We start from the raw sequence: 16,985 nt of genomic DNA, 5'->3' as shown, positions 1-16,985 counted from the left end.
ACAGAGTTGCTTAATTAATCTGTACAATTTATGTAAGATGATTTATATAAAATTTATAAAGTTGAATAATTTATGTTTTGTAAACCCAGCATTCACGTGTTTATATTTAAAAAAAATGTAATATTGTCAATATAGGCAAATTATTTCTTTCTTTCAAATAAATGCAGTCTATAAATCTTTAAATGTTAATATATTTAAAATAGCATGCATACAATAATAAATACATATATGATGGTGCCGCTTACCCTAGCAATGCTGACGCACATCATGACGACCTTTACATGGCATCGTAAACCCAGACACCTCAGAAATACTTAAAGTTCCATGCTTCTGTAGCCTTCTGTAGCGTTTCCACTAGGTAGACATATGTCATCAACTCTAGACTTGGAAACTTCTCTGCCATTTTCATGATGAAAATTGTGCACGGATCCACGCACCGAAGAAAAAAAAACTGGGAATATATCGCTAATTCTTGTTCTGTCAGATGCCTTGTGTGATTAGCGACCAACCCGCGGTTTTGTGACATGTTTGTCCAACACTTCATAGCGTCATCACACCCGATGGCTAGTGGATGAAAACGTATTCTTCGCCCGGCAGCATGGCAGACACAGCCATATCTCTGCCATAATAGCTTAACAGATTTGATATCATGAATTTGAAGACTAAAATCCTGTTTACTAGGCAGGAGGTCTTTCCTCTCTTGTGTTAAACGCTTCTTTCTAAATCCTTTTTCCAATATTTTTTTACAATAACCCTTGTGATGAAAATGCATGTGTATAATAAATTATATATATATAAAAAAAAAACTTACTTCGTCGGGAACTTCGGTATTAGTTTTCCTCCTGAACTCTTCCTCCTCCAGTGTGTTTAGGGTTTCAAGTCCAAAATACTTCCTGGCAGTGTTGTAATCAGGGAGTCCATGATCACGAGCTCTCTGAATGTTTACAGCCATCAGGTCACGTCGGGAGAACTCAAGTGGTCCAAACACATTACCTAGGGACACCATGAAAGATTTTGATCCTCTGGATATACCGTCAGCCTCGGGTACACTACTAGAGAAGTATGTAAGTGTATAGAACTAAAGACCCACCTCAGATATACTCCTAGATTTATCAGTGGAAAAGATCAAAGTGCTTTAGGCTTAACTAAGAACCATAATGTACCTCCATAGGTACATACATCCACAGGTGCCACTAAGCACTACTACTTACATCCACAGTGCCACTAAGCACTATCGCTTACATCCACAGGTACTACTAAGCACTACCACTTACACCCACAGGTACCATTAAGCACTACCACTTACATCTACAGGTACCATTAAGCACTACCACTTACATCTACAGGTACCATTAAGCACTACCACTTACATCCACAGGTACCACTGAGCACTACCACTTACATCCACAGGTACCATTAAGCACTACCACTTACATCTACAGGTACCATTAAGCACTACAACCTACATCCACAGGTACCATTAAGCACTACCACTTACATCCACAGGTATCACTAAGCACCACTACATAACTCCTCAGGTACCACTAAGCACCACTACATACCACCACAGGCACCCCTAAGCACTACCACTTACATCCACAGGTACCATTAAACACTACCACTTACATCCACAGGTACCATTCAGCACTACCACTTACATCCACAGGTACCACTAAGCACCTGAAATACAACTTTAGACGCCACTAAGCACCACTACATGACTTCAGGTACCACTAAGCACCACTACATGACTTCAGGTACCACTAAGCACCACTACATACCTCCTAAGGTACTACTAAGCACCACCACAGGTTTACCTGGAGTTTACCTGGAGAGGGTTTCGGGGGTCAACGCCCCCGCGGCCCGGTCTCAGACCAGGCCACTAAACACCACATCATACCTCCACATGTACCATTAAGCACTACCACATACCTCCACATATACCATTAAACACATCATACCTCCACAGGTACCACTAAACACCACATCATACCTCCACAGGTACCACTAAACACTACATCATACCTCCACAGGTACCACTAAACACCACATCATACCTCCACAAGTACTACTGAACACCACATTATACCTCCACAGATACCACTAAACACCACATCATTCCTCCACAGGCAGCACTAAACACCGCATAATACCTCCTCAGGTACCACTAAACACCACATCATACCTCCTCCGGTATACTAAACACACCTCCACAGGTACCACTAAACATCACTACAAACCTCGAGTATCACTAAGCACCACCCCAACATACCTCGCAAGTCATCAACGATCACGTTGTCCTCCGACTCGGTACTCTGACTACTGAGACCCATCAGAAACCTCTCAAAGTTCTCAGGGTCACGAGTAAACAGTTCCTGAAAGAGAATACGTAAATGATAAATATCATTTAGCTTATTTTTAATTTAAGGATTCTGCAGGAGTTAGGCTTGGAATTCTTAGTTATCTTACTCGCTATGATTATTATAATATTACTATTATATTAACTAAAAGTGTTAGCCCCATAGAGGTCAGTTCTTTTCATATTTTATCCCTAGCAGTATTTTTTATTATATTTAATGACATACTTCAAGGAAAATGAGTGATCTTTGAGCAAGATGTAGGCCAGAGACTCCTTCAAGGAAGGATACCTTGATGCTGCTAAATGACTTATGGACCTAAAACTACACTCCCCATCCTCAGACCAAACCTGAATGCCTCCCATTCCACAGGTGCTATATGACCCACTAAGGATTTTGTGCTTTCCCGTGAAGCTGGCCAGGGGCTTTCATTTGGTCAGATGATTTGATTTATCTATTGCCCACTTGTCGAGAGAACCTCTTCCAAATGAGAGTCATTAAGGAAAAAAAAACAATAAAAACGCGTGATTGCAAATATGAAAAAATACCAGAGTGAAAATAGGAAATAAAACCTATGCGCTGTCGAGTTCTTACGCATATATCTTCAGAGGAATAGGAAGAAGTGAAGAGGTCTGAGAGGTGTTGTCACTCTCAGAGAAAGCGACACCTCACAGACTTGTCCTGAGTCATTAACTGGAACTAATGATTGAGAAGGGTACATTCAAGGTGGATACTACTGTTGGTTACCCGTAGTGAAGAGTAATAACAGTCTTGCTGTTGTTAACAGAACAGAACCAGGTTGGGAACCCTTAGAACAGCTTGTCTTGTACGTAACATTAAAGTCACTGTGTTGATGAATGCTGAAATATCATGTTAATGAACAGGAGGAAAGGGAAAAGATGGGATTAGGGTCAAAACCTAACGAGAACACTCTCGGCTTATATACGCTAAGAGAAATACACATCACGATGTTCAAATTCAAATTTTTATTTCTTTGCAAGTTTACGATGTGATTGACATGTTGTAGATAGGTAGTTTACAGTGTGTAATTACAATAATGATTTGCAGTGCAAAGAGAGCCACTATCAAGCCTAGGCATTATGGTCATCCATGACGGGTCTAGTCGAGAGACGAGTTGCCTTCCACGACCTGCAGAAGCTGGAGGTACGAGGCTAGGCTATTCATGACAATGGTGGATACCCTAGGTGTTAAGTGAAATTGTGCATCGTATTAAGTATTGTAGCTCTCGCTGTCAAGTGAATACGAGATGCACAATGGCTGTTTTGTTTGCAAGAGTCTCCTCAGGATGTTCGAAATAGTTTCCATTCTTCCTTACCAAGTCCTAACCGATATAAGCTGGGAAGATATACTAAGCAGCACAGACCCCAACTTATGCCTAGAACAGATTAACTCGGTGGCACTCGATGTATGCACAAGGCTTATTCCTCTAAGAAAAAGGAGGAGTAGATGTAAAACAGAAAGAGACAGGCGCTCCCTTTACAGGCGACGGAAAAGAATAACAGAGCGGCTAAAAGAGGTCAATATATCTGAAATGCGTAGGGAGACACTGGTCAGAGAAATAGCAAGCATCGAACTTAAGCTAAAAGAATCCTTTAGGAGTCAGGAATCGCGGGAAGAACTAAAAGCCATAAATGAAATCGAAAGAAACCCAAAGTATTTCTTCTCCTATGCCAAATCAAAATCGAGAACAACGTCCAGTATTGGGCCCCTACTTCAACAAGATGGGTCCTACACGGATGACAGCAAGGAAATGAGTGAACTACTCAAATCCCAATATGACTCAGTTTTTAGCAAGCCGCTAACCAGACTGAGAGTCGAAGATCAAAATGAATTTTTTATGAGAGAGCCACAAAATTTGATGAACACAAGCCTATCCGATGTTATCCTGACGCCAAATGACTTCGAACAGGCGATAAATGACATGCCCATGCACTCTGCCCCAGGGCCAGACTCATGGAACTCTGTGTTCATCAAGAACTGCAAGAAGCCCCTATCACGAGCCTTTTCCATCCTATGGAGAGGGAGCATGGACACGGGGGTCGTCCCACAGTTACTAAAAACAACAGACATAGCCCCACTCCACAAAGGGGGCAGTAAAGCAACAGCAAAGAACTACAGACCAATAGCACTAACATCCCATATCATAAAAATCTTTGAAAGGGTCCTAAGAAGCAAGATCACCACCCATCTAGAAACCCATCAGTTACACAACCCAGGGCAACATGGGTTTAGAACAGGTCGCTCTTGTCTGTCTCAACTATTGGATCACTACGACAAGGTCCTAAATGCACTAGAAGACAAAAAGAATGCAGATGTAATATATACAGACTTTGCAAAAGCCTTCGACAAGTGTGACCATGGCGTAATAGCGCACAAAATGCGTGCTAAAGGAATAACAGGAAAAGTCGGTCGATGGATCTATAATTTCCTCACTAACAGAACACAGAGAGTAGTCGTCAACAGAGTAAAGTCCGAGGCAGCTACGGTGAAAAGCTCTGTTCCACAAGGCACAGTACTCGCTCCCATCTTGTTCCTCATCCTCATATCCGACATAGACAAGGATGTCAGCCACAGCACCGTGTCTTCCTTTGCAGATGACACCCGAATCTGCATGACAGTGTCTTCCATTGCAGACACTGCAAAGCTCCAGGCGGACATCAACCAAATCTTTCAGTGGGCTGCAGAAAACAATATGAAGTTCAACGATGAGAAATTTCAATTACTCAGATATGGTAAACATGAGGAAATTAAATCTTCATCAGAGTACAAAACAAATTCTGGCCACAAAATAGAGCGAAACACCAACGTCAAAGACCTGGGAGTGATCATGTCGGAGGATCTCACCTTCAAGGACCATAACATTGTATCAATCGCATCTGCTAGAAAAATGACAGGATGGATAATGAGAACCTTCAAAACTAGGGAGGCCAAGCCCATGATGACACTCTTCAGGTCACTTGTTCTATCTAGGCTGGAATATTGCTGCACACTAACAGCACCTTTCAAGGCAGGTGAAATTGCCGACCTAGAAAATGTACAGAGAACTTTCACGGCGCGCATAACGGAGATAAAACACCTCAATTATTGGGAGCGCTTGAGGTTCCTAAACCTGTATTCCCTGGAACGCAGGAGGGAGAGATACATGATTATATACACCTGGAAAATCCTAGAGGGACTAGTACCGAACTTGCACACGAGAATCACTCACTACGAAAGCAAAAGACTTGGCAGACGATGCACCATCCCCCCAATGAAAAGCAGGGGTGTCACTAGCACGTTAAGAGACCATACAATAAGTGTCAGGGGCCCGAGACTGTTCAACTGCCTCCCAGCACACATAAGGGGGATTACCAACAGACCCCTGGCAGTCTTCAAGCTGGCACTGGACAAGCACCTAAAGTCAGTTCCGGATCAGCCGGGCTGTGGCTCGTACGTTGGTTTGCGTGCAGCCAGCAGCAACAGCCTGGTTGATCAGGCTCTGATCCACCAGGAGGCCTGGTCACAGACCGGGCCGCGGGGGCGTTGACCCCCGGAACTCTCTCCAGGTAAACTCCAGGTACACCACAAATTCCTCTCATCATCCATCTCTCTCTTTTATCTCACCCCTTGCGTCACCTCTCACTTACTGGGGATCTCCAAAACGAGTTGCATGTCCTGACTCCCCCTTGCGCATGGTTCTGCCCAGACACCAGAGAGAAAGGAACTGTGCGACAGCCTTCGTCCCTGCGGTCTCGCAGGTATACTCCTGAGGTCACTAACGTATGCCCGAACCTCATAGCAGCTGACTGGAAGATGTGGCTCACTTGTGGATCCGTCGTCGCCTTGTAACCTGCAAGTTTGTTCAATTCAGGCTTTTCCTCTTTAACCTATTTATTCCATAATCTTCCTCCTAATAGTTAATTTAATTATTATATTTTGTGGTTCAAATTACTATATAAATTACCAAAAATGATATACAGTAAATAATCTATAAACGAATGTAAATTCAGCTGAATAATTACCGTTGTTTATTTCTTGGCTTCCATCATTGGATTAAGCATTTCTTAACAAGGAAGTTATGTATAATCCTTATGGGTTTAGAGATCCCATGACAATAATAATTAACACAAATAATTCAGAATAATAAAAAATGAGAGTGAAAGAGATAAAATGGAATTAGGATTTCTCTATTATCTTCCATTAGTTCCCCTATTGTGAAACTGAAGCAACTTAAATCAGAAGCTGCCAAGGAGCACTAGCTATCAAGGAACACTATCAAGGAACAATATCAAGGAACACTAGCTATCAAGGAACACTATCAAGGAACACTGGCTATCAAGGAACACTGGCTATCAAGGAACACTGGCTATCAAGGAACACTATCAAGGAACACTGGCTATCAAGGAACACTAGCAATCAAGAAGCACTAGCTATCAAGAAGCATTAGCTATCAAGAAGCACTAGCCATCAAAGAGTACTGGCTATCAAAGAACACTAGCTATCGAGCACTAGCTATTAAGGAACACTGGCTCTCAAGGAACACTGGCCATCAAGGAACACTGGCTATCAAGGAACACGGCTATCAAAGAACACTAGCTATCAAGGAGCACTAGCTATCAAGGAACACTGGCTCTCAAGGAACACTAGCTATCAAGGAACACTGGCTATCAAAGAACACTAGCTATCAAGGAGCACTAGCTATCAAGGAATACTGGATATCAAGGAACACTGGCTATCAAGGAACACTAGCTATCAAGGAACACTAGCTATCAAGGAACACTAGCTATCAAGGAACCTTAGCTATCAAGGAACACTGGCTATAAAGGAACCTTAGCTATCAAGAAACACTGACTATCAAGGAACACTAGCTATCAAAGAACACATGCTCTCGAGGAACACTGTACCAACTTTATGACTGGAAGAACACAGACATTAACAGTTTCAGTAGCAAATGTAACAGAAACAGATCCTTTCAGGAGAGATGAAGTTTAAGACAACCCAGGAGATTGGAGTTAAGAACCCAAGAGGTAAGCTAGGTAAACAGAGTTAGGTAAAACACACACATAATATATATATATATATATATATATATATATATATATATATATATATATATATATATATATATATATATATATATATATATATATATATATATATAAAATGTACACACGTATTTATTATTATTATTAAAGATTAGCCGGTATTCTCCCGGCCCGGGCCTTTTCCAAGTGGTGGCCCGGCCTTGGCTCCCTCTTGAGGGAGTGTCTGAGACCTAAGTCTCCCATGGGAGGAGGCACAAGTACCTCATCTTTGGGACCAACTGTCCCCAGGCCTAGCCACAAGCTAGGCCTCTCTGGTCTACCATCCCCGCCCCAAGGGGGCAAATGGGAATGAGTCTTATGAGCTAAAGGCTCAGGCTCAGGCACCTACCCTACCCTAGAAGGGTTAGGCATGGTGTCGATGTACACACGTATACACTTACCTTGGTAAGGTGGGGCCTCAGTGCGGATATACTTGGGGAGCCAGTCATAGTAAACAACAGCCTGGTAGGTAGCTATTACCCATTTCCTCGCCTCATTATATACTCGCTCGTCTGAAACATTGTTTTCATCATATAAAACATTCAGTAGAGCTTATGGTGATTTGTTTCATTATAGAGCATACGGTAGAGCCTATACAGAAAAATCCGGATTTTAAATGTTTTAACATGCATAGCGGCCTACCTGATGATAGACTTGCATAAAATTTGTTCAGATGGGTTTTATTATGAAAACGTTAGCTATAATCTAAAGTTATATATTATAATTATATATTAGTTAATCTAGGGTGGAGGGAAAAAGGGCTATGAGCCGTCCTAGAAAAGATTAGAGGAAGGAAGTAGGTGAAAGAGGTAGGTAGGTAGGTAGGTAGGTAGGTAGTGGATTTATCAGGTTTGAGCGCTAGAGGCTTATATGAGCGCTAGGCGAAGGTGGAGACAAGATGCTGCAAATTTAGAAAGATACTTGAACAACCACTAAGACATATTATAAAAACATTTCGGTCCTGGGACCGTGATCAGGTATCCCAGGACAGAAAAGTTTTCCAATGTGTCCTAGTGTTTGGTCACGTGTCTCTTTAAATAGTACACAAATAACCCGCACATAGAAGAGAGGAACATACGACGACGGTTCGGTTCGACTTCGTAAATGGTCCAAGTCGGACCGAAACGTCGTCGTAAGCTCCTCTCTTCCATGTGCGTTTTATTTGTCGGTATCTCCATCATGGTTTATACCGAGAGGTTTTTATTAAACTTGTCGTGGTCAGGACCGGATAAAGACATGGGTTTTAAGGGCTGCAACCCAGGGGCCTCCGCCTCCAGAGATGTTCTCAGCAACTAACAATTTCCAAAAAATTACGTGAAGTAAATGTATGAATTTTAATTGTGGTTAGCCTTGTAAAAATAAACTTAATATTTATTTTTTTTTTTCCTTTTGAAAATATCATGGGCCTCACTCTACCTGTAGTCCAGCCTACAAAATCTTAATCCGGCTTTGGTCGGGAGGGAATCTTGGAAACCGATTAGTCGGACTCGAGTTCTGGAGGTAGGAAGTACAGTGTCTGCACTCTGAAAGAGGAGTCTAGGGGATGTTACGGTTCGGAGAGCTATTTGAGCTGTGATGTCAGCACGCTTCTGGCAAGACAGTCAGTGAATGAATGATGGTAAATGTGTTTCCTTTCTTTTGGATCACCTTACAGATACAAACCTATGAACTACAATACCAATAAATACTAGCATCTAGTTGTATTGCGTTATCCTGGGTTAATTTTCTCCTATAATCACTGGGTTAATTTTTCTTCTGTAATCACTGTACATACGCTGCGGTCAATGCTTAATAAATCTGCAATTGTATAAACACGCAATGTTAATATGAGTGTTAATACGTAGAGTTAATACGTGTACTAACTTTGCAAAGTTAATATGAGTAGTAACTTTGCGTGTTTATACATTTTCAGATATTTTTCTGTATAAAAGTAATTTTAGGTTGCTCACTCTGAAACTGGGTTTAAATTATTTATTTATGACATTTCTTGAATTACATGGCTATATTTGAGTTATAATCATTTTTGTGTCACTGGTTGGTAAGAGCAGTTATAATAATTTTATTGCTAACATTTGGAAATTGTTACTATGGCGCGAAAACCATTGCCTCAGATTCTATCCAAAGTGGTCAGGTCACTTGACCTACCTACCTCTCTCTCCCCCTCTCTCCCCCTCTCTCCCCCTCTCTCCCCCTCCCTCCCTCTCTCTCTCTCTCTCTCTCTCTCTCTCTCTCTCTCTCTCTCTCTCTCTTCTAGACCACCTACAACCTTTTCACTACTCTGTCCTATAGCAGTCCTCCCCATCCGTCTATCCTACCCCGGTCCTTCACCTCAATCCTACCACAGTTCTTCCGTCTTCCTCTGTCTTCTCCCAGTCCTTTCTATCCCTCTAACCCACCACAGTCGTTACCCTCCCAGTATCCTGCCACAGTCCTCCCCATCCCTCTCCTACCCTGGTTCTACCTATCCCTCCATCCTGTCCTAGTCCTCTTCCTCCCCGTTCTTACTATTCCGTTTTATGGAATTTAAACAATCAAGCAGCAATATTTTCTCGGTATCACAAATATAATTCTCACGTACAATCTCTACAATCCTTCATATATACAGATGTACTTCTTTATATAATTATTTATTAATATATATATATATATATATATATATATATATATATATATATATATATATATATATATATATATATATATATGACCCCTTTTCTGAATGTAAAACTATATTCTCCATAAAATGTACTTTTTTTTAATATTTTTGGGTGTCTGGAATGGATTAATTGGATTTACATTTTTCTTATGGGAAATATAAACAAAAAATACATTTTATAGAGGATAACTATAGTTTTACACATAGAAAAGGGATTATGAAATTCGAGGGTCCACTGTATATATATATATATATATATATATATATATATATATATATATATATATATATATATATATATATATATATATATATATATATATATATATATATATATATATATATATATATAAAGGGCCCATACAGCACTTTCAAAATAAATTATAATATGATTATTAACAATCGTGGGTTAAAGTGAATAAAACTCTGACACTAATAAATATAAAAGGCGTTTCAAAATATCTGAACCAATTTCAAAGCAACATGCTTTCAAATTTAGTCCATCATTTAGAAACACCCTGTAGAACACCAATTTAATTATTTTATAAAATCTTATTAGTGGACACAATTCTGGAAGATTAATATTAATATTAGAGGGGGATTCAGTTTACAAGGATTATTATGGGGGAGCGCTAAACCCGTAGGGATTATACAGCGCCTGCGTAGAGGGGGGTTTGGAAGGCATTCAGGTTTAATTCACGGAATTGGAGCATAGATCCAATTTCCTAGATCAAGAGCTCCTCACCAGCACCTTGAGGAGTCAGTTTACAGGGAAATGATAAGGCCAATGGGTACTAGGCACACTGGAGACCAGCCTCCACTAATATCTAACACCTCCAGCTGCCACCGAGAGAGAGAGAGAGAGAGAGAGAGAGAGAGAGAGAGAGAGAGAGAGAGAGAGGCGGGGTGGGGTGGGGCAGGAACCCAAGTCCTCATTGACAACAGAGCCTCTGGCTCCGTCTCCTACAAACGCTCTGGACAAAGTCCTTCCTGACTCTCACTTCTTCAGCTTGTAAGTCAAGCGTATCTTTCCCCTGGTTCAGGTATTCATCTGGGAACTCTACCATGTGCTCACTCACACAGCCAAGAATCCCAAACCAGGACATGGATATCGGGAATTAGCACAACTAGGTATCTCAGCCCCAAACAGACAGTGGAGACATCTTGTCTCACAGAAGTTGGGCAGGGTAGGACACGTAGGGAGGGATTGGAGCAAAATAGGATGACTAGGAGGTGAGAATAAAGTGACTCTTATGAAGAGATTCCGGGAAACCAGTTAGCCAGACTTGAGTCCTGGAGTTGGAACGTACGGTGCCTGGAGGAGAGGTGAAGATGTAGTTCGGAAGGTTATCTGAGCCGTAATGTTGGCACACTTCTGGCAAGACAGTGATTGAATATATATGTGTGTATATATATATATATATATATGTCGTGCCTAATAGGCAGAACTTGCGATCTTGGCTTAAATAGCAACGCTCATCTTGCCATATAGGACAAGTGAAAATTTGTGTATGCAACAATTTCGCCAAAATCATTCTGAACCTAACGAAAAAAATATATTTGATTGTGTTTGTTTAGCACTAAATTATTGTAAACGTATTTAAAATATATTTAGTTGGGTTAGGCTAAAATAAATTGTTCTTGTTATAATAAGGTTAGGTAAGTTTTCTAAGGTTCTTGTGGTGCAAAATTAAAAATTTTTACATTAACATTAATGAAAAAAATATATCTTTAAACGTATAAGAGAAAATTTCAGAAAGGACTTAATTTTAAATGAGTTCTTGCTAATTGACCAGTTTTACATATTCGGCACGACATATATATATATATATATATATATATATATATATATATATATATATATATATATATATATATATATATATATATATATATATATTAGTTGAAAAGATGATCATTTTAGGCCTCTACTTACCTGACCACTCCGAGAATTCTTGATGTAGATACGTAGCTATCCTGTTGTGCCATCTGAACCAGAAGATGCCGAAGGTGAGCAAGAAGGGGTTCTCGTTCCCTCTTGGATTCCCCAGTTCTGTGAAGGGAGAAAACAGAATATTACGATCTACCGAGTAACATAAGTGAATAGAGTAAGGTTTCGTGTCTGTCTCTCGATCAGCGGACGGAGGATTGCCTTCACCATACCCTGTGCTACATGACCCACATGAGTGAGGTTCGTATGCTGGTAGTCGTCTGTAAGCAGTGGTACGGCTTTTCCCTCTTTGCTATTCACTTTACACACAACATCAGACAGTGCATTCTAAACGCTTCATTCCAAGCGTTTCATTCCAAGTGTTTCATTCAAAGCGTTTCATTCCAAGAGTTTTTTTTTCCAGGCATGCAGTCTCAGGCACCATTCCAATACCTCCATCCCAAATATTCTATTCCAAAGAATTCATTAGAGACTTTCCCATCTACCTATTACAAATATTCCGTTATACATATGGATATATGTACAACGGAACTACATTCCAAACTCTGTATTCAAAGCGCCATTTCACAGGACTCCAGTGCAGATTTTCCGGTGCTGATACTTCGTTCCTGATACTTCGTTCCTGATACTAGGTTCCTGATACTCTGTTCTAGATGCCCCTTTACAATTATTCTATTCCAAACGCTCGAGGAACTCCATTTCAGGCAGTTAGTTCAATAGGTTTATTATTCACCCCATACCCATCCCGTGGGAGCTAGTCAATATACTGCAAAGGCACATAATGGGTCCAGGGACTGGACCCCATTGTAATGGTACCTAAGTAAGTTCCAGTGGTAATAAATCATTTACAAGTTCATACTCTGGTTACAGTCATAATGAGCTGCTAATACAGGTGTGACTTCAACCACCAAAAAAACATTACAATGTATTTTACGCGGTTTTGTATCATTTATACTATTTTCGCAAGGTATGATCGATTTGTGTATGGTTTAAGTGGTTATTATTTATAATACGCGAAGACAGGGCATTTTTCCAGGATGGCTGGTAATATGCCACTGTCAGTGAAATACTTTGACGTTCCAACGCATAATGATGAAGGGTGTGACAATAGTTCATCTGGCAAAGTTTATATTAAGTTATGTTTGCATCAGCTAGTGATGCAACCTCCCAGAAATGCTCGTAACCTAGCCAGAGCCTGACGGTAATGGCATCCAAGTCTATTGATTTTGTTTGATGCACCATTGACATGTAGCTCCTCTTCCGTGATATAATGATGATAGATGCATTGACAGGTGTCAGTTTCGTCAGTCTCAAGACAATAAAGCACAACTGAAGTTCTATTCGTATTATTGTTCTCTGACTGCTAAGTGATACCACAGGGTTGTAAGCTGCTCCATCATAGGCAGTTCTTCAGTTTTATTATTTATCTGAAGACCAAAACGAGATGGAATCCACAGGTGTAACTTGGCTTCACTGTTTACAATCCTACGACGCTTGCACCTGTCATGCTTCTGACGCAAGTATGCCAGAAATTGATGCTCATGGAGTTAAGAGCATTTATAGATGATAGAGAACCAGTTGCAATTAAGGTGTCATCTTTAGATACAAGGCCGCATTTGAGTGGTAGGAGTTCAGTTGAAGGGTAGAAGCCCAATTGTTGTTGTGTGCTCCAATTTCTGTATGGGAGCCATCACTCTGCATGCTAACAACGGCACTGCCAGTTGCACCAGTGAACTGCTGAACAGAGTCATCAACATAATTTATGGAAGAGTTATATGGCTAGGGCATCAATATAGTACATCTAAAGAAATCTTGCTTGGCTTCAAGACGAAGCTTTGTGGCTGAATAAGATTTATTTGGGTATAAAGTGAGAGATGGTGGTCATTATAGAGGTAATTTTCAATGGTCCGGGGAAGAGTTGCATGTATCTGATTCGCTTCCAGGTCAGTTACAAATTTTATGATCCATTTGAAAGAGTGTTCACCAGTGCTGAAGAAAGTCTGGATGGCTTCTATGCAAGGGTTTGAATTAGTTTGCGTGATCAAATTAACATCAACGAAAGCATTTCTTTCAGTGACACGATCTCTGATGCCTGAAATACTAAGTTGTTTCCTAATGTTTAGAATTCCTGAGGAACGTAGACATCCTAGGATGAACGTCGCTGCTCTTATGTAAATTTTCAAGTCTAGCTGCATGTATGTTGCTACATATTAAAGCAAAGACCCACCACGAAACCGGATCCTGCGAAATATGCCTCTGAATAACTCACATGGGTTTAGTACTTCGAGAAATAAATTAACATACAATGTTAGACAGTAACTCACTGAAGAATCTGTCAACAGGAGCAGTGTAACTTCTACTGACGTAATCGGAGTGGTTGGTTGGGGGCGGTGGGTTGGCCATGGGCAGACGCTGTGTGTTCTGTGCTGGGAATCCTTCACCAAGCTGAAATATACAATGAGATGATTATCCCGAACACCACAGATATACAGCGACACACCTGCAGGTCTCCTACAGGTAATATAAATGGGGATTACTTTCCATTTTCCATTTAGATTTGTAGGTTGCCTACATGCAACTTTTTATATATCTATGTCGTGTCGAATAGGTAAAACTTTCGATTTTGGCTTAAATAGCAACGCTCTTCATGGAGAATAAGACAAGCGATAATTTGTGTATGCAGTAATTTCGCAAAAAATCATTCTGAACCTAACAAAAAAAATATTTCGTTGTGTTTATTATTAAATTATTGTAAACTTATCTAAAATATATTTAGCTGGATTAGGCTAAATTAAACTGCGCTTGTTATAATAAGGTCAGGTAAGTTTTCTAAGGTTCTTTTGGTACAAAATTATTAATCTTCACAGTAACATAAAAAATATATATCTTTAAAATTATAAGAGAAATTTTTAGAAAGGACTTAAATGAGTTGTTGCTAATTGACCAGTTTTACCTATTCGGCCCTATATATATATATATATATATATATATATATATATATATATATATATATATATATATATATATATATATATATATATATATATATATATATATATAATATACACGCGTGCGCGCGCGCGCACACACACACACACGAGCGCGTTGACAAGATGTTTTGAAAATATCACAGCAAACAGGTGATATCAGAATATGTAAAACAGCCACTGTGAAAGAATAGTGAAATTCCAAGGGCTTTTGTAACTTCTCACATTATCAAGGAACTATGTTCCTTGATAATGTGAGAAGTCACGAGAGCACTATTCTTTCACAGTGGCTGTTTTGCATATTATATATATATATATATATATATATATATATATATATATATATATATATATATATATATATATATATATATATATATATATATATATATATATATATATATATATTTCAACAAATCGGCCGTCTCCCACCGAGGCAGGGTGACCCAAAAAGAAAGAAAATCCACAAAAAGAAAATGCTTTCATCATCATTCAACACTTTCACCTCACTCACGCATAATCACTGTTTTTGAAGAGGTGCTCAGAATACAACAGTTTAGAAGTATATACGTATAAAATACACATATCCCTCTAAACTGCCAATATCCCAAACCCCTCCTTTAGTGTGCAGGCATTGTACTTCCCATTTCCACTACTGAAGTCCGGTTATATAAAATAACCGGTTTCCCTGAATCCCTTCACTAAATATTACCCTGCTCACACTCCAACAGCTCGTCAGGGCCCAAATATCATTCGTCTCCATTCACTCCCATCTAACACGCTCATGCACGCTTGCTGGAAGTCCAGCTCTCTCGCCCACAACACCTCCTTTACCCCCTCCCTCCAACCTTTTCGAGGACGTCCCCTACTCCGCCTTCCTTCCCCTACAGATTTATACGCTCTCCATGTCATTCTACTTTGATCCATTCTCTCTAAATGACCAAACCACCTCAACAACCTCTCTTCAGCCCTCTGACTAATACTTTTATTAACTCCACACCTTCTCCTAATTTCCACACTCCGAATTTTTTGCCCTTAGACAGGACATCTTAACTGCCTCCAACCGCTTCCTCGCTGCAGCATTCACAACCCAAGCTTCACACCCACATAAGAGTGTTGGTACTACTATAGTTTCATATATTCCCTTCTTTGCCTCCATAGATAACATTTTGCCTCCACATATTCCTCAATGCGCCACTCGCCTATATATATATATATATATATATATATATATATATATATATATATATATATATATATATATATATATATATATATATATATATAGGAAGAGGTGTTGAGTTACTAAAAGTATTAGTCAGAGGGCTGAAAAGGGGTTGTTGAGGTGGTTTGGTCATTTAGAGAGAATGGATCAAAGTAGAATGACATGGAGTGCGTATAAATTTGTAGAGGAAGAAAGGCGGGGTAGGGGTCGTTGTCAAAAAGGTTGGAGGGAAAGGGTAAAGGAGGTTTTGTGGGCGAGGGGCTTGGAATTCCAGCAAGCGTGCGTGAGCGTGTTAGACAGGAGTGAATGGAGACGAATGGTTTTTGAGACCTGACGAGCTGTTGGAGTGTGAGCAGGATAATATTTAGTGATGGGGTTCAGGGAAACCGGTTATTTTTATATAGCCGGACTTGAGTACTGGAAATGGGAAGTACAATGCCTGCACTCTAAAGGAGGGGTTCAGGATATTGGCAGTTTGGAAGGATATGTTATATATCCTTATATATGCTTGTAAACTGTTTTATCTGGGCGCCTCTGCAAAGACAGTGATTATGTGTGAGGTGACAGTGTTGAATGATAATGAAAGCATTTCCTTTTGGAGATTTTTTCTTTCTTTTTGAGTCACCCTGCCTCGGTGGGAGACGGCCGACTTGTTGAAAAAATATATGAAACACAGATACACTCACACACATACACAGACACCCACACCCACACACACCCACACA

General features: G+C 40.0%; 1 protein-coding gene across 1 annotated transcript in view; it reads right to left on the bottom strand.

Moving 5' to 3' along the window:
- Positions 1-16,985, bottom strand: part of LOC128694942 (dual oxidase 2-like) — a 142,454-nt gene that overhangs the window by 65,608 nt on the left and 59,861 nt on the right. The window contains exons 7-12 of the mRNA XM_070094358.1: positions 14,373-14,493; positions 12,034-12,150; positions 7,843-7,953; positions 6,005-6,207; positions 2,273-2,375; positions 812-993 (exon numbers count right to left, since the gene is read on the bottom strand). Coding sequence (XP_069950459.1) covers positions 812-993; positions 2,273-2,375; positions 6,005-6,207; positions 7,843-7,953; positions 12,034-12,150; positions 14,373-14,493 — 837 coding nt within the window. The remainder of the gene's footprint in view (positions 1-811; positions 994-2,272; positions 2,376-6,004; positions 6,208-7,842; positions 7,954-12,033; positions 12,151-14,372; positions 14,494-16,985) is intronic.

The sequence above is a fragment of the Cherax quadricarinatus genome, chromosome 45 (genome assembly GCF_038502225.1).
Source record: "Cherax quadricarinatus isolate ZL_2023a chromosome 45, ASM3850222v1, whole genome shotgun sequence".
NCBI classification, from domain to species: Eukaryota; Metazoa; Arthropoda; class Malacostraca; order Decapoda; family Parastacidae; genus Cherax; species Cherax quadricarinatus.
The sequence above is the reverse complement of the archived record's forward strand: the minus strand, read 5'-3'. Positions and strand labels throughout refer to the sequence as shown.